The sequence below is a fragment of the Rhipicephalus sanguineus genome, unplaced genomic scaffold (genome assembly GCF_013339695.2).
Source record: "Rhipicephalus sanguineus isolate Rsan-2018 unplaced genomic scaffold, BIME_Rsan_1.4 Seq98, whole genome shotgun sequence".
Taxonomy (NCBI): domain Eukaryota; kingdom Metazoa; phylum Arthropoda; class Arachnida; order Ixodida; family Ixodidae; genus Rhipicephalus; species Rhipicephalus sanguineus.
In genome coordinates this window covers 1-20,890 of record NW_023616418.1, presented here as the reverse complement: position 1 = coordinate 20,890, position 20,890 = coordinate 1, and the positions used below count along the sequence as shown (strand labels likewise).

The following is a 20,890-nucleotide window of genomic DNA, read 5'->3' as shown; positions in this document are numbered from 1 at the left end:
GGCGCACTTCTGACAACCGCCCGATCTGCTTCGCTTGTGGTTGCGCCGGTCATGTCGCCCGCTATTGCAATCGCGTGCGCAGCCGCCTCGTGTAGCCTCAGCCATCCCCAGCCAGTCAAGCCGCCCGTATTACGATTCACCGCCGCCTATGTCACCGTCGTCTCGCCCAGCTCCATCTACCCACCGTTCGCCGTCACCACGACGCCGATCACTGGCCCCGATGCGGCCGCGGCCGGTCACACGTGACCAGGAAAGCTAGTCGTCGCAGTCCACGAGGCAAGGGCTGCGACGCTATCGAACTGCGAAAGCCCTCAGCGAAGCCCATCAAACGTGTTAGACGTGTTTGTGTGGACGGTGTGCGCGCATCTGCCCTTATTGACACTGGAGCCGCCGTATCCGTTATTGACGCCAAACTTAGCCGACTACTGCGAAAAGTGACGACGCCACTTCCCGGGCTCTCCCTCCGTACAGCAAGCGCCCAAAGTATTCACCCTACAGCGGTGTGCACAGCCCGCGTCATGATTAAGGATGCTCTGTACGCCGTCGAATTGATAATAATTCCAGCATGCTCTCACGACGTCATCCTAGGATGGGATTTTCTCTCCCACCACGATGCCGCGATTCATTGCGCACCCGCCGAAATAGAGCTCTCACCATTCTCTGATCTGACGCCGGCTGACATCGTCTGTGAGCAAGGTACTCGTCAAAGACGACACCAAACTGCCTGCATACTCGTCAACGGCCGTGTCCGTCTACTGCGCCAGTCTCTCCGACACCGTCGCCCTCCTCTCGCCATCCGACCGTGTTTGCACGAGGAAAGGCTTGCTGGTGCCCTTCGCGATCGTGCAAGTCACTCAGGGCAGCACGTCAATTTTTGTTATCAACCCATCTCCGTACAGTGTTACGTGGTGCGAGGAGAATGTCTCGGCAGCGTGGACCCCTCGAAGACGCACAAGTTATGGACGAACCAGATGGCACGCACTGCCCCAGTTCCGGCACGCTCAGTTCTGTTACCACGTCTGGTTCATCGCCCGCTGATGTATTCGCTTCTTCCATTGCTGACAACCTTACGCCGGTCCAGCGTTCCCAGCTTCTAGACCTCTTGGAAGAATTTCGCGCTTCTTTCGATATTGCTCAAACTACTCTCGGCCGCACGTCCACCGTTACGCATCGCATCGACACTGGCGCCCAACCACCACTGCGGCAACGTCCATATCCCGTATCTCCCACAGAACGCCGCGTAATCAACGAGCAAGTCGACGACATGCTTCGACGCGATATTATTCGACCATCTAACGGCCCCTGGGCGTCTCCTCTCGTACTTGTTGCGAAGAAGGACGGTTCTGTGCGGTTCTGTGTGGACTACCGACGACTCAATAAGATCACTCGTAAGGACGTGTATCCACTACCGCGAATAGACGACGCGATTGACAGCCTACAAGGAGTCGAATTCTTTTCGTCTATCGATTTGCGCTCAGGGTACTGGCAGGTACCTATGGCTGATGACGCTCGACCGAAGACCGCCTTTGTCACGCCTGACGGCTTGTACGAATTTAACGTCATGCCGTTTGGGCTGTGTAATGCGCCCGCCACCTTCGAGCGCATGATGGATACTGTTCTGCGCAACCTGAAATGGCACACGTGCTTGTGCTACCTCGACGACGTCGTCGTTTTCGCTCCAGACTCTCCACGCATCTTCAACGCCTCCGGCATGTGTTGCGTTTGAGCGACGCTGGTCTGCAACTGAATTTAAAGAAGTGCCGATTTGCAGCACGGCAGCTGACAATACTCGGCTACGTCGTGTCCAAGGACGGAATTCTCCCCGATCCAGCCAAACTTCGGGCCGTGACCGAGTTCCCGAAACCTACGTCCGTCAAAGAACTGCGCAGTTTCGTAGGACTGTGTTCCTACTTTCGGCGCTTCATTCGAAACTTTGCGACTATCATATCACCGCTGACGAAGCTCCTCGGAAGTAACGGGCCCCTCCATTCGTGGTCGTCAGAGTGCGACGACGCTTTCGCAAAGCTCCGTCGTTTGTTGACGTCGCCTCCCATACTACGCCACTACGACCCTACGGCCCCTACAGAGGTACACACAGACGCCAGCGGTGTTGGCCTTGGCGCTGTCCTTGCGCAGCGCAAACCAGGATTCCCTGAATATGTCGTGGCTATACGCAAGTCGTACGCTTACTAAAGCCGAGACCAATTACACCGTCACCGAAAAGGAATGCCTGGCGATCATATGGGCCCTTACAAAGTTCCGACCCTATTTATATGGCCGCCCATTTGATGTCATCACCGACCATCATGCACTATGCTGGTTGTCGTCATTGAAGGATCCCTCAGGCCGCCTCGCCCGCTGGGCACTTCGCCTACAGGACTCGATATTCGCGTGCTGTACCGCAACGGACGCCAGCATGCTGACGATGCGCGCACTCTGGGGTATCAAAACTTACCACCGCATTCGACAACGATACTTCTGGCGAGGGATGTACCGCTACGTGCAGAAGTTCGTTCGCTCCTGCCTCGATTGCCAACGCCGAAAACCTTCAACGCACGTGTCACCCGCCGGTCTACAGCATTACCTGCCCGAACCGTCCGTTCGGGCGCGTGGGCATCGACTTGTACGGACCACTTCCTCTGACATCGGCTGGTAACCGCTGGGCCATCGTCGCTGTTGACCACCTTACGCGATACGCCGAAACCGCCGCTCTCCCAGCGGCTACAGCGCGCGATGTTGCCTCCTTCCTGCTACACCGATTCCATGCTGCGTCACGGTCCACCCCAGGAGCTTCTCAGCGATCGAGGCCGTGTCTTCTTGTCGGAAGTAGTCGAAGCCATTCTAAAAGAGTGCCGTGCTGTTCACCGCAAAACTACTGCTTACCACCCGCAGACGAATGGGCTCACCGAACGCTTTAACCGCACGCTCGGCGACATGCTCTCAATGTACGTCGCCGCCGATCACACAAATTGGGATGCCATTCTGCCCTTCGTCACCTACGCCTATAATACCGCCCCTCAAAGCACAACTGGTTTTTCACCCTTCTTCCTATTGTACGGAAGGCACCCGTCGCACACCATCGACACGATACTCCATACAAGCCGGATTCAACTGAGTGTGCGCCGATATCTGACACAGCCAGGCTTGCGGAATGAGTGTCGCGAGCTTGCCAAGACGTTTACAACGCAGGAACAAGAGCGGCAGAAGAGCATTCGCGGTGGAACCACCACTTCTGGAGTCCACGTTCCTACCTGGAGCGCTCGTATGGCTCTCGGTCCCTACCACTGCAACTGGCCTCTCTACAAAACTACTGCCGAAATACGAAGGCCCCTACCGGGTCGTCGAGCGCACATCCACGGTCAACTACGTGATCGAACCCATCGAACCATCTTCGGACATGCGCCGTCGAGGGCGCGACATCGTCAACGTGGAGCGTCTCAAGGCCTACTATGACCCACTCATAGTGACGAGCTGTTAGGTCGCCGGACGGCTCCCTTTTCGTACCCGGGGAATTGTAGCGAAGCCTTTATTGAGTAATGGGTTGCGCTCTCTATAGCCTTCTAGTGGGTCGTTCGCCTTTGGCTCTCGCGCTCGCGCTCTTGAGTCCGTGTTTGTGCCTTGACTGTCGCCATTGCATATCGTCGCCGACTACCGTCCAATAAACCGCCTCAACAACACACATATATATATATATATATATATATATAGCTATATATATATATAATATATATATATAATATATATATATATATATATATATATATATATATATATATATACACAAGGGACGACCCACATGGTGTGTCTGAATAACACGGGTTGCTCTGAGAGCTATTGCGTCAATTTAAACGGCACAATTTCACAACCACTTATACAGAATCGTCGTGTTTTATGATTGCGTGCCACACACAGTGGCACTTCGCTTTTCAGTATGGACAGCACGATGTTCCATATTGTCATGGAACTGGTAAGGTATTGCTATGGAGTCAGTGTTAAAAAAAAGGTGTTTGATATGACTGCCAACATCAACAAAACAAACCTGAGCCTAACCATAAGCAGTTCACGAAGGTGCTAGGAAAGCTTGCAGGAGGCATTTTCGGAACAAGTGTCATAACAAAGGCTTTTAAAGACGACACTTCAAGAGCAATTTGCAACAGCAATTGCATTGTACATTGCAGTTAAGCTGGAATGTGAGCGTAGAACGTTCAATAAGGTTACGCATATTTCATCAGTTAACAAAACAAAGGAACTTCGCAGAAATGTCAATTGTCGAAAATTGTAATTACTGATGCGTTCGGTATATGGCCTTAATGCCATTGGCCAGTTTTGTAGTTTTGTGATAGCGTTTGAACATTCATTGACCTACGTAGATTGACGCGTTGTATACATATGTGGGATTTCAGAGGACGACAGAATGCTCGCCGCTGCTGATGCACCATAATCTATTCTTCTTCTGATCGTGACTAATTCACCAAATAAAATTGGACCATCTCCCCAAAGGGAACGCTGATCGGATGCGAAGCAGCAGCGTTGCGCACGGGTGGCGTCACGGGTTGAACAGCGCTAACGCGGGTGCTACGGTGAGCGCTAGAAAATTCGTTTGAAGCGAAACTCGGTGTAGCGTTTACTGTTGTAAATGTTTGTTTGAAACGCAGACACGGGAGGCGAGTGGGCGTTGGAGACGGCAGCTGCGGCGCTCCGGCGGGTGAGGGAGAGTGACGTACGCGCGCACCTGCGAGGGAAGTGTGCGAGGGGTTCGTGACGTCAACGCCCAGCTGCGGCATGACCTACTTGGCACCGCTGCAACACCTGCGCCGAGGGAAGCGCGTTGAATCGAGTTTGTGCGGACGGACGGACAGCGTCACAAAGTCTAGTCAAAGAGCTGCTACGCATCTAAAAGATTTCCTTCTGACGCTTTGGAATTCCTTTTTATGTTGCATGCAAATAAGCACCATGATGTTTATGTATAATAGCCGAAGCATCAAAGTGCCCAACATTGTACATCGGGGGACTTTTACGCCCACAATATGTAACGTGTTACGATGTCTACGATATCAATAACCCCTTTTCAGTAAACTGCTTTCCAAGGAATTCCATAGCTGTGGTACAACCAAAACTCAAGCGGAAATCGTAATGGGAGTATGGTACCAGAAGCAAAGTAACTCTGAAAGTGAATCAGCGAAAGTGTACTAGGCACACCAGTAACAGCACAACGCCAAGCGTCTCAAAAGAAATGCTTCGCTTTATTATTTAAAGTGATATATAGACAAAGGGAGAGACACGTGTTTAAGTGTGCAGTGGGCCGTCCAGCTGATGAGCTTGAGGCCCAATGAGCTTTACACGTGCTACGACAATAACATGGAACCATACTGAAGAGCACTCATTCTGGCATGCCACTCACCTGCAAAAGGCAGTGTGGTCCAATCTCCAGTAAGATGGCGTCCTTAGGTACATGAGCGAGGGCCTCACAGAACAACACGGGGTTTAGGAAGTTGTTGACGTGGTATTCGGCAGAGCAGAGCTGCGCGTCCGGCTCTCCCCAACGGCTCTCCGGCGCTGATGTGCTAATCCAGCGCTTGCTGCGTGCCTTTGGTTGGGGTATGGCCTGCACAAGGGCCAAAAGCGTCAAAGCATGGACGAAGCAGCCATAGCTTCTGAAGGCTTAGAACTATTTTGGCTCCAATCATGATATAAGAACTCACTTATACAATTGCAGATTAAAGACAAACGTTATTTAGTGCTTTATAAACTTATTTAAAGTTATTGACACACAAACAATTGTGGTCCGCTTAGGCAACGCACAGGCGAAAGCCTCCACTTTTACAAGACACTCATTAAATCTGACCTTCTTATTCTACTGCATCATCCACGCACCCTCACCTCTTAACATGTCTGCACCTGACGCTGCGATTTACTACCTCCGCGATCTGCCAACCTTTGACCAAGTGGCGATGCTATGCGCTGACGTCATGTGGTGGAATCTTTGTACCCTAGGTTGCCGACGCCACACGCCAGAGTTTTCGACTAGTGACACACATACGGCTTTTGCCACATTATTGTTAGGAGTAATGACTGTCTAGTTATCGCACAAATAAGGGACCGCTGGGACAACGAGTTGCAGTTGGTCACAATAGAGTTTGTCATCCTTCACTTCTATCGCTTCTTCCTCTTGCCAACTTTACAATCCCTGTTTCGCCGGTGAGCGCACTGGGAGAGTCATTGTTCTGTGCCGGCGTAACGGCGTTTAAGACAGGCAACTTGTATTCAATAACGTCGATCGGACGACAAGAGGCATGCGAACACGTAAGTTACGTTATTCAAGCGATCCTAAACGACAAGCAGATCCACGTATAGTGACAGAAACTTGCTGCAGCACAAGCCACGCCTATATTGTGTAGTCCATGGCGACACTAAAGTACCCTTTTCAAATGAAATCGCTTGATGAGTACTTGAGAAGGCGCGAAAAGACAACGAAAGATGAAGGGTAGAAAAACGCTTATCCCAGGGAACCCTCGCCATGATGGTCAATAAAAGACTTGGGCAGCTACGCTTTAGTGGTGCGAAGACTGAGGAAGCAGCGGAGTTGTCCTCTTCCTTTGCCCCTCCTCACCCTCATTTTCCTTTCCAACCCCTTACTATAATAAACTATGCAAGACTATCTTGTGCTCTACCCTCTCACCGGCTCCTTCCCCTCCTCCATATCATCACTTCTCTTTCCCACCCCATGCTATACTATACTATACATGATAAGGGCAAGCACGGATCAAGCATATTCTACAACTTCTCAGTTATTGGTCAATTATTCATTGCACTATCGACTGGTTGTCACAAGGTATTGTCATGCATTTGGGTCAGGCTAAGGTCATTCAAGCATTTTCTAAAATATATTATTTATTGATCGATTATCCATTATCGATTAGCTATTGATTGGTTATCGACTGTCTATCACTAAGATTTGGTCTGGCATTTGGACCATGCTTAGCACATCCAAGCCTTTTGTAGAAGTTTTTGGTTATTCATCGATTATCGATTGGCTATTAATAGGCGGTCGACTGGCTACTGATTGGCTATTTATTAGCTATCACTAGGCTTTAGATATGTATTTGGGCCGTGCTACGCACATACAAGCGTTCTCTAAAATTTATTCTTTATTGGTCGATTATCGACTATCGATTGATTGGTTATCGACTGCCTATCTCCAGGCATCGATGACTACGCTAGGAAGTGCTTGGCGCATGTCCGCTTTCAGTGCCACATACCCGGCAAAGCCAGACTGAATTTTTCCGAATGCCGCGCGAACCAACGGCTCGCTTATCCAGCTTAACGTACTGCTAGCTTAACCAGCTTCCCTTTTCAAAACATCACTAAAGCTGTGCGTCTTCACCTGGCACGTGTCGTTGAAGGAATGCTATCTCGGTTTCTTGTAAGCTAATGGGGGGGGGAGGGGGTGACTTATGCACCTAGAATCTTCCCGGCGGATAGGAGAAGCTTTGGTCATCTCCCTCCCAGTTTTCCCATGGTGCTTGTCGACCACTGTTGTGATTTCAAACAGGGACCAGCATTCTCTCTTTTTCCAGTCCTTGCAGTGTATGACCAAGTGCGTATAATACCTGCCAATCAAGTAGCTATAGTGCAGCCGTAATAGTGTATTCAGGAAAATTCCGGTCTGCCCGACGTGCACCTTCCCGTAGATAGGGGCAGTCTGTAGACGACGCCTATTGCGCAAGGCACAAAATACTTGGCGGTGTTTCACGCTGCGTGCCTTCTCACTTCATGCCGGACCTTCAGCAGGCCTGCTGATAGCACAGCAAATGTGCCCCACCTCTCGATTCGCGAAAAACACAACTCTAATGTCGTATCTTTACGCCGGTTTCTTGAAGACATGCGATAGCCAGTGGATGTATGGTGCCTCAGCCACTCTCTGGCATCCTGAGAGGCAACGACGGAGTGCTAGTTCTAGTCCGCTGCTTGATGACGTGGGACTTAATTTTTCTCACGTGGCTGCGATGACACCATCAGTAATTTCTCTTGTTTTGACTCCTTATCTGTGTGTTAAATATGGTGTTAATTAATGGCACGCATGACTTATCGAGAGCAGATTTCAAGCAGGTTGACGCAATTCCGTGCTAATCAGTCGCAAATGTCGCGAGCGTCAGTCGAAAAGCGGTTTTGCCGTCCTGGGGTAATGCATCCAACATACGTGCTCAGCATCTCGACTATCGCTCGGGACATTCCCGACTGGTTAAGGAGGGAATAACGTGCAAGCCGTGCTGTATATGAAAGTTGCGAATAAGCTTTCTGCTGAGGACCTCGACGAAAAGAGGCTCCAAGCTGACGTTGTTTTGCTGACCCTACAGAAAGAAGGTAACATTCGGAAATTCAGGAGAAATAGCGTTCCCACAGGCGTCAAAATTCTCTTCATCGGAATATGTGGTTTCCAACGGTAAGAGCAAAAGACAATACGCGTCAGCATGCTGGCGGCTGCTTCTGTACATGAATACAAAGTCATATTGTACGCGTACGGCCCACCGAACCAGATGACCACATGGATCTGGAAGGCTCGCCAGCCAGCACGAAGAAGGATAATTAGTTACTGTCCTAAATGGGCGCTTTAGATGTAAAGGATGAAATTTCTGAATGGCAAGAATGGCTGCAAGGCATACTGGTTCGTGAATGTAACTTCACTTGGCATTCCTTAGGCAGCAGCTGGCGTAGGCAGCGACGTGTTCGGCACCATTGCGCCGTTGAAGGAGCACTGCCCCGATACCGATCCAGCTGGCGTCACTAATAATTTCACTGGGGGAGCTAGTGTAGTTAGCTGGGCGAGTTGGTAATGATCCATGGAAGTGAGCAGCGTGATGTGTATATGTTTTACTTCTGATTAAAGAAGCTTAGCTGAAAGTCAGCGCTTGTTCTTGTCATTCGTTCCTGTGTGCGTCGTCTTGCTTTTCGCGCTGCTTGCTTCCATGGAGAGCTAGTATTGAACTGACAAAGGGTGGGCCTGACGTAAGCAGAAATTAAAGTTGACGGAGCGGTGAGCCGCATTCTGGTGCCACGTGGATCGATACATCCTTCTCCAACAGATGTGTGAAGGGTTGCACAACATCAGCGATGTTTAGAACGAAACAGCTAAAGCAGAGCAAAGTCAAAGGTAACAATGAAGTTCCTGCGGATATTGCCAAGGCTTTAGGGCACTGTCCGCTTCAATCTACGTCTTTGCTGACTAGATGACCCAGAACAATTGTCAGTCGCTCCGCAAACCTACACTTTGTAGAATTCAGAATAAAGCCTGTTTTCCCTACGTACTCTAGAACCAGGGTAAGATGCTCGTGATGATGTTCAAACGGGAGGCCGTATAAAACATCACCCAGGTATTAAAGGCATATCTACCACTTTGTTCTGTGAAGAACTGTGTCTATGGCTCTCTAGACCATGGAAGGTGCGTTACAAAGCGCGAATGGCATAATGGTAAATAGGAATATACCGTTCGGTGCAACCTGTGCTGTGATCTCCCTGTCGACGGTATCCATATATATGCGCCATTAGCCTGTGCGTAAATCGCGTACACCTTCTTGCGAGCACCGTCGTCGCACACATTTTTGATCGTTCTCGAAGTTTCGACCAACCGGTCAGGTGTGTCGGGAAAAAATCTTCGGAATTATTGCACCACATAACGAATAACACAGATGACCTTCTCAAAAAGCAATGGTGCGGCTAATACATGGGTTGTTTTTAATTATATTTAACATAGTTCTGGGTGCGACTTTTACATGGGTGCGGATATTACATGAATATACGGTACCTTTTGAAGAACTTCTCGAAAGGCAGGTCCGATGCTCTCGATGTGCTTGGTGTGAAAAGCCACTCCCATGCTATCCACCTTACGGGCGAAAATTCCCTCTGCTTGGAGTTGCGCAACCATCTTTTCGACCGCTTCGGCTGTGCCGGACACAGTGACAGAATCTTCCGCATTGTGGCACGCAGGGTACACGTCCGGGGGACAGCGCCGTTTGGTCTCTTCCCAAGTGAGCCCTAAAAAAATATTGCGCGTCAGGGCTTAGTTAGAACGAATAGAAAACTTGACGTGTTGGTGTACCATTACATGGCATTTGTGGTATTATCGCGCGAGCGTTCACCCAACACACGGTAACCACTAATATGTGCGAAAGGTAGCTACATCTCTCGCCGGATGCAGAAGCGCGCAGAGCACACTGATGTGTCACCTCCCTCTTATACGCTCTTGAATAAAAGGTGCATATGCTTTGTCGGCGTTGTCTGCGCAAACATGTGTTCAGAAAACCGGGGTGAAGGTCACAGTCGTGTCGCTCATCTCGTTGCTTCTCGCCAATATTAGACACTACCGTATTCTGGCGTTTACGCTTGCTTGGTATTTGGATAATTGCAAGGGTACCCTCGCAAGTAAGTGTCTGTAAAGCGAGAAGAGAGCGATAGGCCGAGGGGGCTTTGTTTCAGATGTACTGCTCTGTGTTGTGCAGACTAAGTTAAATTAAGGTACAAGACAGCGAGTGATAACAAATCATGAAGGTGTCTAGTGAGCTACGTACAGGAATGCACAGTTAATGCGTACGTCACAATGCGCAAGCGCTTGTTGTATAGCTTGGACGTCAGGGAGATATTTGTTAACGATGTTAGGAGTGCTCTATGCTCCAAGAGCACTTTCACTGTTGTTCCGTGGCCCTAGGGTATGCTCCGAAGGGGTTAGCAACAATCTGGCGTTACATGTTGCATGTGCGTTAAGGCTGTCGAGAAAACTTGCGAAATTGTATCTACAGTTGGAAGCTTCTTCGTGGCCGATTGTGTCAAAATAAGCTGTGTGAACGGCTAAACGTTTCTAATTCTGCAAGCCTCACCAAAGCCCAATTAAGTGAACGCAATGGGAGCACCCTGAACCTGAAGCGGATCCATGCAATATGGTTTTGAAAGCAAATTTGGTTTACAGGTTTTTAATGCGACAGCTGTTATGAGATCACAACAAGGGCCGTTTTTGGCGCCGTAGTTGTCCGCCGCCGCCACCGCCGCCGCTGTACGTAACCACTATCGCTCGAAATAAAAAAAAAACGAAAAAAAGAAAAAAATATCCGGGACGGAACGGGTTTTGAAGCTGGGACCTCTGCGTGGGAGCCCAGTAATCTGCCTCTGAGCCATGCCGGTGCTTGAAACGGCTCTGCAAAAAGACCCTACGCAGGCTTCATGTCGGGAAGGAACCACAATTACATATGTGATGTAGTGTGGTTGAAGAATGAAATAACAACCAACGCAAACCAACACAATGCAAATTCTGTAACCAGGCGTCACGCAATGTGAATTGCGCAACGAGTGGGTTGTTGAATGCTTCCAACCCATTGCAAAGAGCTCTGCCATATTTCTTCACCGTCATCAGCCACAGTATCAACGAAGTGTAAATAATGCCTCACAGGTGTTTAGCGGGTAGCACGGTTCTCCGCACAATGACTATTAATTTCATAGTGGCTCCTTCCGTACTTCCCAAAAATTATGATTTATAGCGTAGTCGGTTCCTCGCAAGTGCACCTCTATTGGTTGTCAAGGAAGCCCATAAGGCTCCCATGATTCATTTCCCTAGGGTCTCAATAAAGTTAATTCCCCTCTCTCTATCCCTTTCTTACGTTAGCGTCTGTTATAAAGTGTGGTGGGAGAGTTAAATAACGACCGGGCGTCAGAAAATGCGAATTACGTAACTAGTGGGTCGTTTGAAACTTCCAACCCATTACAAAGGGCTCAGCCATAATTCTTCATCGTCATCAACCGTCGCATCAACAAAGTGCACATAATGTCTCACAGATGCTACGTCGCTTCTCCGCAGAATGACGAGTAATGTACGTGGTGTGGGCATCCCAACTTCACAAAAGTTATTTGTGGCGTAGTGGGTACGTTCCTAGTTTACTTGTATTAGTAACCACAAGAGAGTGTATAGCGGGCTCTCGAAATGCCGCTCTTCCAGCTTTCGCTGTGACTGTGCTGCGCTTTCCGCGCAGGCCTGGCGTTTTTTTTTCACAATATATCACACGTAGTAAACCCTGTAGGCTTTGCTGCGTGTAATATTGTACTGTACGTGCATGTTGATTGCCCGCTCTGTTGTTGTACGTTCTCAGGCACTTGCGAGTATTTGTAAGGGTCACTTTGCTTCTTTTTGTCGTCCTCCACCATAGCTAGTGCTTGAGTGTCCGGTGTATTGAATTTTGCGACCTCGGGTTATTCATGTGCGACTACATAGAGCTAGGTTTACAATAATGTAGCATTTCGTGTGAACGGTACGCTACCTCCGCTGTCGGCAGTATAAGTTGCGGAATTGCTGTTTAGGGGAACGCCATTTCAGTGGCCCTTCGCCGAGAGTGGGTAAAATGAAGTTACAGATTACTATGGTTGTGCATCAATATTTCACCAAGTGAGAAGTGAGACAATGCTCCCCAGAGCGAATAAATTGACACTTGCCTACTGCAGCCATGGCACCATCCAACGCATAGGCCTCTTCTATGCAGCGGCCTCGCCAATAGCCGGAAATCAACACCTGTTCTGCGGTGAAGCCTCCATCCGCATAAGCACAGCCCACCTCGCCAGCCGAGTGACCCAACATGCCGTCAGGCTGGATCCCCAGAGCTTGAAGCGTGTCCACTAGGGCAAGCTGCGCATGAAAGACACGTCTAGAGTGTGCAAGGCACTCATTCAGATAGCAAAACACATTCACTTTTTTCAAAAAGCCCGTTTGGCATGGTGCAGAATTTTTGAGATCACAGCTGCACTAAATTAACAATATATAGGGCACGGAGCTTTACCAGCTTGGATCACAGAAGTGAGCAGATGAGACAACGCTAGAGCAGGGACAGTATACGCTATTCTTTTATCGCTATATTGTACGCCACGTGGGAAGTACAAAGAACCTTCAAATAGATAATAAACAAAATTCCTAGGGGTCTTTTGCATGGGAGCGCAAGGAAACGTAAAGGCGGAAGCCATATTATATGAACGAACAGATCGGATAACGCTAAAGAGTTCGGAATCTATACATTATTCATTTATCGAAATGATGTAAACTACTGAGAAGTGCAAAGAGCGTTTAAATAGATAATAAACAAAAATGTCACAGGGGTGTTTTATGTGGGTGCCCAAGAGACGTAAAGGTGCAAGTGATTCGCTGGGTATCGTCTTTATATTCTTTAGCGCCTCGTTCCTCTGATTACGGCTGAGCGCTTTGTTTTTATTTAGTGGGCATCTAAACCGCGAATTCCTCAAGCAGCTCACATGGCATGACGCGTGGGGCTACTCTATACGTTTGTGACACGCAATGAGTTTTTTATTAATGCGAAGCATTTCTTAGTGAAGGAAACACACTAAGTGCTTGTATCTATCTATCTATCTATCTATCTATCTATCTATCTATCTATCTATCTATCTATCTATCTATCTATCTATCTATCTATCTATCTATCTATCTATCTATCTGCCTACGTCTCGTTGGTCTCGAGGTGTCGTCTCGTTAGCTTGGTACAGTACATACGGTACATACCAAAACTGGCACAGGAGTAAATGAATGTGCCATGAACAAAAAAATTAAGGCACCTTCGCACTAGCCGTGCGCAGCCTCAAGGAAGTGCGCAGTTTGTGGCCTTCTTTTAGGTGCGAAGCACCTAAGGGTCTTCGCATGTCAGCGTGCATCCAGCATCGTCGTCTGCTGTCGAAACGGTCCGATTGCTTGAGCGCAAGAGAGGGCGCCACCGCGTCAGGGCTCGCCGTGTGGCGAGAGACAGCTAACGGCGCGCGTTGACTATGGAAACGCACTTTCTGCGATGAACGCTCAACTACCAGCTCGCAAGGAACGAGAACGCGCCCTCGCCTGCGAAATACAACGCCGACGCAGGCAGTGTCCGCTAGCGAGCTTCTTGATTGAAAAAAGCGACTGCTCACGCTGCACAACCACTAACCGGACACCCCTTTCATATAAAGGCACTGGAACTTGACCTACAATGTATTGCCGGTGGGAGATTTCTCTTGTGCGTAGTTGAATAAAGATTCACAGCGGGCACATTAACTAAAAGCGAACGGCGGGTCTCTCTGTCTAATCTTCCTTTTGTCTCTCATTGCCCACTAGCAGTAGTTTTGCTGTGGGAAAGGCCGGTGCACACTGCATGCTTCACCCATCCACAGGTTTAACGTTAGTGGTGCTGAAACACCCTTCCCTACATGTTTCGCCTTTCCCCAATTTTTTTTTTCATTTTCTGTTTCTTCATCTTTATTTTCCCTTCCTTTCTCCTCTCTATTTCTTCTATATCTTTTATTGTCTGTTTCTACTTCTTTCTTTCTCTCTCTCTATACATTTTTCCTCTTTCTCGCTCTTTCTATGATCTTGTCTCAATTGCTCGCTTCCTCTCTCTTTGTATATCTTTCTCTACCTGTCTGTATCTTTCTCTGTCTTTCTTTTATTCTCTCTCCCTCTCTTTCTTTTTATTTCTTTCTGCTATGCTTTACTCTCGCTCCTCCTCCATTTTCTCCTCCTCAGAGTGAGATCTCTCCTCACCCTCGCTTCCTTTTCCTACCACCCTGCCATACTATGCTATATAAGTCTACGTTTCGGTCTGCTAGCGTGCCTGGATAGACAAGTGGTTACGATGGTTCCCTTCGGAACGTGGGTGGGCAGGTTCAAATCCCGCCTCGTCAAGATATTCTTTCGCAAATAAATGTTTCTTTTCCTCTTCGTTTCTGTCTCTGAATCTCTCTCCGTATTCGTTATCTCGCTCATCCGAGCCATAACACACCTTCAGTTGGGCATATGTAACGAGCATACGTACGCAGCACGGCTGCGGGTGAGAAATGCGCGTGCGCAGAACGTAACGCACCTTTCCCATGGATGCGCGCGTACGCCCGTAACAAGACGCTGCTTACGTAAAGAAACTCTTATTGCGTTGCTCTCTCGCCGGACCTCGAAGAAAGGAGACACGATCGCACATGAAGGTTGCAGTGGCGCACGACGCAGACAGCAACAGCGAATCCGATGCAAGTCGTGTCTACTTCACATTGAAAGGTCATGTAGCCATGCCAGATAAGGTACAAACAAGCGACACATTCAGGGGTTCTTACGAGTTGGAGGACATTGCGTTGCGTCTTCCCTAAATCCTCAAAAAAACATCGTCGACAGGTTGTGTGCGGGAACGCGTTAACCTCTTTCTGTCAGGACACTCGGCGTATGACCTCGAAAAATGTAAGTAAGCTTCGTCGGTACTCTTATTGCATGCTGCAATGTTACGTGTGTTGAGCGTTGTGCGAGCTTTAGCTCCTTGCAGGGGTGGTGGTCGTAGATCGTAAACTCACGAAATACCTTCATTGCAACCAGTTGCTGCAGGACTTACTCAGCCTCATCCAAGGCCGCTCTGGAGCGAACGCTGGGTTCCATCCAGCGTGGCCGTGCCTTTTCGAAGGACCTTCTTATATAGTGCGCTCAGCTTCAAAGCTGTGCACTCATAGTGAAGTTTAACGGACATGGCAAATGTCAACGCGCGTAACCAAGGCACGTAGGAATGACAATAACAATGCACACAGCCAACGCCACGGCCTCACTCACATGCTGGTGGCCGTTATCATGACCATCAAGATGGTGTTGCGCGCAGAACGCGGAGACCACGTTGTTACTGGCGCCAAGTATATTTCTGACGCCGGTGGCGCCGATAACCTTTCGAAAACACTTGCGTCTCGCATCTGACTTATCTAGCTGGGCGAAACGCATCGCAGCACGGTTAGAGTGCAGTACAGCACAGTAAGCTAAAAGTGTTGTGGGGCGCTTCGCTTGCAGCGTACGCAACGTAGTGCGCACTGCGTACGCAACTTCTGCGTACACGCAACTAAATGTGTGTATTGTACCCACGCCGGAGAAATCGGCGCAGCGGGATAGCGCGCGCCGGGCGCACATGTTCAGGGAGTGAAGCAGGAGATGAAGAAGAGGAAGAGAGCGTGCGTCGGCCGAGTTATTGCGTTGCACGCGCTAGAAAGGTAAAGGCCATTCATGACGATCATAGTTAATTCGAACGCGTAACGGCATAACGAATAGCATAACATCTCCGCTATAAAATTCGCAGGTCGCATGAATAACCTGACTTCCCTGTCCTGTGCGTCCTGAAATCCTTTCTACCAGTTACGTGCGGCACATACCCGCACACCGCAGCCTATGGTGTGGGTATAGTGAACTAGAACATATGTTTTTTTCTAGTTCACTATAGGTGTGCGGGTATGTACCATAGGAGATTCTCAGCCTATATCATCCCAGACTGTGGAAATCTAACCGAGAGCATGGTGGAGCCTGTGTCACAGAAAATGCGGCGCCGGGGCCGGCGGTGTTGTCCATGGGGTATATATCCGGATGTAAGCAAAGAAGAAAAAATCCGGCCGATTCCACGCATTGTGGGAATTGATTTTATGGGAATCAATCAGGGAGTGGCTGGCTATGCCCCATATTTTCTTCTTTGCTTCTTTGGGAAAAAGGCGTTTCGAGGTTGGTCAACGTATTTCTGTAGATTGTGCAGTTGTGGGCATATCGATGGCTTACCAGGCACGTTCACCTTACTAGTGATTAAAGACGTAGCTCATGGTCTAACTGCCTTGGTCAGATTAAACGCCGCCCGCAACTGCCGAGGCACATCTGAGTGGAGCTTTGCGCCAGTGCTCACCGTCTTGCATTCGTAATCGTGAAAATCGCAATTAAACTTTCCAGCGGGATATCTCGGGGCACAGACATGCTTGAAGAATTATTCCAAGTGGAACTGTGCAAAAACGCTTCTGCCTCCAACTTTTCAATACAAATATGCCCGCTTACTGCACTCATTAAAATTAACAAAACGCCAGGCCTGCGCTGAAACCGCCGCACAGTCACAGCGAAAGCTGGAAGAGCGGCGTTTCTAGAGCCCCTTGTAAGCTCTCTTGGGGCTACTAATACAACTACACTAGCAAGGTACCCACTACGCCATAAATCACAATTTTTGTGAAGTTGGGAAGCACCTGCTATGCCATTATTCGTCATTCTGCGGAGAAGCGAGGCACCAGTTACTCGTTTGTAAGGCATCATGTGCATTTTGTTGAAAGGACGACTGATGAAGATGAAGAATTATGGCTCAGCCCTTTGTAATGGGTGGGAAGCTCTAAACGGCCCACAAGTTACATAATTCACATCGTGTGACGCCCGGTCGTTATTTTACTCTCCCTGCATGCTATATAACATAGGTCATCGTGTGAAAGAGAGAGACAGGGAAAGATCTTTATTGAGACTCTGATAAAATGCGTCATGGGAGCACTATGGGCTTCCTTGGCAACCTATAGAAGCGCCCTTGCGATGAACCCACTACGCTATAAATGATCATATTTTTTTAAAGTAGGGAAGCAACCACTATTTCCATTTTCTTCATTCTGCGGACAATCGTGGTACCCGCTAAACATTTTTAGGGCATTATGTGCACTTTGTTGATGATGTGGCTGATGACGATGAAGAATTGTGACAGAGCCCTTCGTAATGGGTTGGAAGCATTCAACAACCCACTCGTTGTGCAATTCGCATTATGTGACGATTGGTTACAAAATTCGCGTTGTGTGACACTTGGTTGTTATTGCACTCGTCTACCACGCTACATTACATGTGTTAATGTGGTTCCTTCGAGACATGAAGCTTGTATAGGGTCCTTTTGCAACGCGGTTTCAGGCACCGGCGCGGCTCCGAGGTAGAACACTGAGGTCCCACGCAGAGGGCCCGGGTACGAACCTCGTTCCATCCTGGAAATTTTTTCTTATTTCGTTTTTTTTTCTTATTTCGAGCGATAGTGGCTACGGACACCGGCGGCGGCAGCGGCGGCGGCGGACAACTACGGCGCCAAAAAGGGCCCTTGTTGTGATCTCATAAAAGATTTCGCTGTAAAAGAATCACAGGCGTTCCGCTGTTAGAAAAGCGGAAGACGACGATCGGTGGCTGCGGTGGTCACTCGTACGCGCCACTAGCCTGACCTGCCTTACAAAGAGCCTTCCGCGGAGCAGCGTCTCAACCGGCTTGAAGTACAACACCCCCTTTTAAAGTGGTGGGGGCGCTGGTTTAATGGTTGTAGCGTTATATAAGCATTATAGAAACTCTCACGCCGACCCGATACTGCAGACAGGTACTTCGAGCACGACGAAGCTTTCAGCACAATATATTCCGACGTTTCGACCGTGGGACCACTGCCGAAACGGCGGCATACAGTGTGCTAAAACGGACGTCATGTCCGAAACCCCTGTATATATATATATATATATATATATATATATATATATATATATATATATATATATATATATATATATATATATATATATATATATATATATATATATATATATATATATATATTAGACCAAATTTCATGCGTGCATCCTTCTCTTCAATCATAGATAGATAGGTCGATGGTAGATCGACAATCACAATGATGTGATGTTTCTGGGCTTCATTTCAACACTTAAGTATATGGAACGTACCTGTACCGAAACAATGGAGACGAATGAACCCTTAAGTGATTTGCATCGAGGCTCGTCAGAGGTCACCAAATCCATCAGGTCTTCTCCGAAGTTGTCCTGCAGAAGCGCGTGTGACTTGCGGATGGATTCCGCAAAAGGGCCAAACTGCATCATCTGGCGTGCCATGCTGTTCCACTGGCAGCCGACGCCAGTGAACACGAACCAGAGGGGTCGTTTTTCGGGCGACGCCCGCTCCACTGCCTTCACCACCTCCTTGTTGACGCCGTCCACTGGCACAATGGCAAATCCTCGATACGGAAACTGCTTGACGCTTCGCTGCCCGACGCGGTTGAGCAGGGTGTACGCGGAGTCCGGGTACGGTCCCTCGGCCTCTACTCGATCCAGTGTGCGCTGTAAACGTAGCAATAAAAAGGAACAAAAAATGACCGACTTGTATACTACAATAAGCGAAATTTGTGGTGTGTGATAGTGGCGTAGCCAGCGGGAGTGGGGGGGGGGGGCACACCGGGCCCGCCCCCACCCCCCCGAATTTTTTTTCTGCATTTGTGTTACAGAGCACGAAATGACACTCAACCATAATTACCTGCCCGGACCCCACGTCAGATAAGGGCGTGCCCCACACCCCCACCAAAGAAAAAAAATTCTGCCTACGCCACTGCATTGTGAATATTCACAACTGTGAGTACTCAATACTGTGAGTACTCAATCCCTTATTCTAGGAACCCTCTGGGCTGGACCACCCATGTAGGCATTGTCAAACGTAAAATGAACGCGTGTATATAAGGACACCTAGCGTTGCCCTTGGTTAACCTGCTATGAACATTGTAACACTCAATTTCCGTTGCTCCGTCAAGTCGAGATCGCATGCTTCGAGGAAAAAACCATGAAGACCATCAAGACACGTTGGCACGATAACATGTAGAGAGCAGCTGTTGTCTTTGTCTGGAGGAAAAGTGGCACGCAGAAGACTTTCTGTTCCCAGAAAGTACCGAACGGCTGTTTTTCCTGCATGATAACATTTACACCTACAGATGCGACACTTTGAAGCAGTAGCCTTGTTTAATGCATGATTATCTTGTAGATTATTTTCTGTAGAGTAAACTTGGTCATTCATCTGTGGTTCGTAAAAAGGAAACTTTTATTGCTATAAAGTGCGGAATGTGCAAAGGTCGGAGTGTAGGCTCGCACGTCTCTTTTACAGCACAGCTGTTATGGTCGTTGTTCGCCGTGTGTCGTAGATAAAAAATTATCATTATCATGAACTGGCACGCGCTCAATCGCGTCCCCATGGTGCGAATGTGAGTGTCGTAAGAATTCGGCTATCCAGGCAAGCTAACAGAGCATAGCATAGCCTTGTATAGTTTAGTGTATAAGGGGGTGGGATATAGAAATGAGGACGACAAGGACAGACGTGAGGTTGAGAAGGAGGAGAACTGGAGAGCGAGTACATTAGAGAGGAAGGAAGAACAAAAATACAGAAACAAATGAAAGAGAGCCATAGTCCTCCATAAAGAAAGCTACAGAATTCCAATATCGGAGGGTGTAAGGCAGGGAGACCCGACATGCCCAATGCTATTCACCGCATTCTCACAGGAGGTTATCACGGCCCTAGATTGGGAAGAGTTATGTATACATTTAAATAGAGAGTACCTTAGTAACCAGCTATTCACTGATGACATTGCATTCATGAGTAAGTCATAGGACGAATTGCAACTCATGATAACTGAATTAAACAAGAAAAGTAGACAGGTAAGTCTGAAAATAATATGCGGAAAACTAAAGTAATATTCAACAGTCTCGTAAAAGAACAGCGCTTAGCGATAGGTAATTAGTCACTGGAAGTGTTAAAGGAATACGTCCACTTAGGATAGGTAGTAACCGCGGAGTCGGGCCATGAAACTGAAGTAGCTAGAAGAATGACAATGGGATTGAGCACATTCGGCAGGCACTCTCAAACCATGAATGGTAGTTTACCACTATCAATCATGAGGAAGGTATATAACAGCCGCATCTTACCGCTACTTATCTACGGAGCAGAAACCTACCGGGTTACGAAGAGGTTTCACCTTAGACTGAGGACGACGTAGCGAGAAATGGAAAGGAAAATGACAGGTGTATCGTTAAAGGACAAGAAGAGAGCAAAGTGTATCATAAAACAAAACGAGTTTTAAGGACATTTCAGTCGAAATACACCAGAAAGGGGCATGGGCAGGGCATGCAGCGCCATTTAAAGAGAGCCGCTTATCATTAGGATTAGCTGACTGGATCCCAAGAGACGGCAAACGCGCGAGGTGGAGACAGAAAGTGAGGTGGGCAGAGGAGATTAAGAAGTTCTCGAGTGTAACGTGGCCGCATCTAGCACAGGACCGGGTTG

General features: G+C 48.4%; 1 protein-coding gene across 1 annotated transcript; it reads right to left on the bottom strand.

Annotated features, from left to right (window-relative positions):
* Positions 1-5,380: 5,380 nt before the first annotated feature.
* Positions 5,381-18,906, bottom strand: LOC119378783 (fatty acid synthase-like; the record flags this gene model as incomplete). Its single annotated transcript, XM_037647807.1, has 4 exons — positions 5,381-5,605; positions 9,803-10,032; positions 12,472-12,661; positions 18,517-18,906. Coding segments are annotated over 4 exons (1,035 nt in total), but the record flags the coding sequence as incomplete, so codon positions are not given.
* Positions 18,907-20,890: the final 1,984 nt, after the last annotated feature.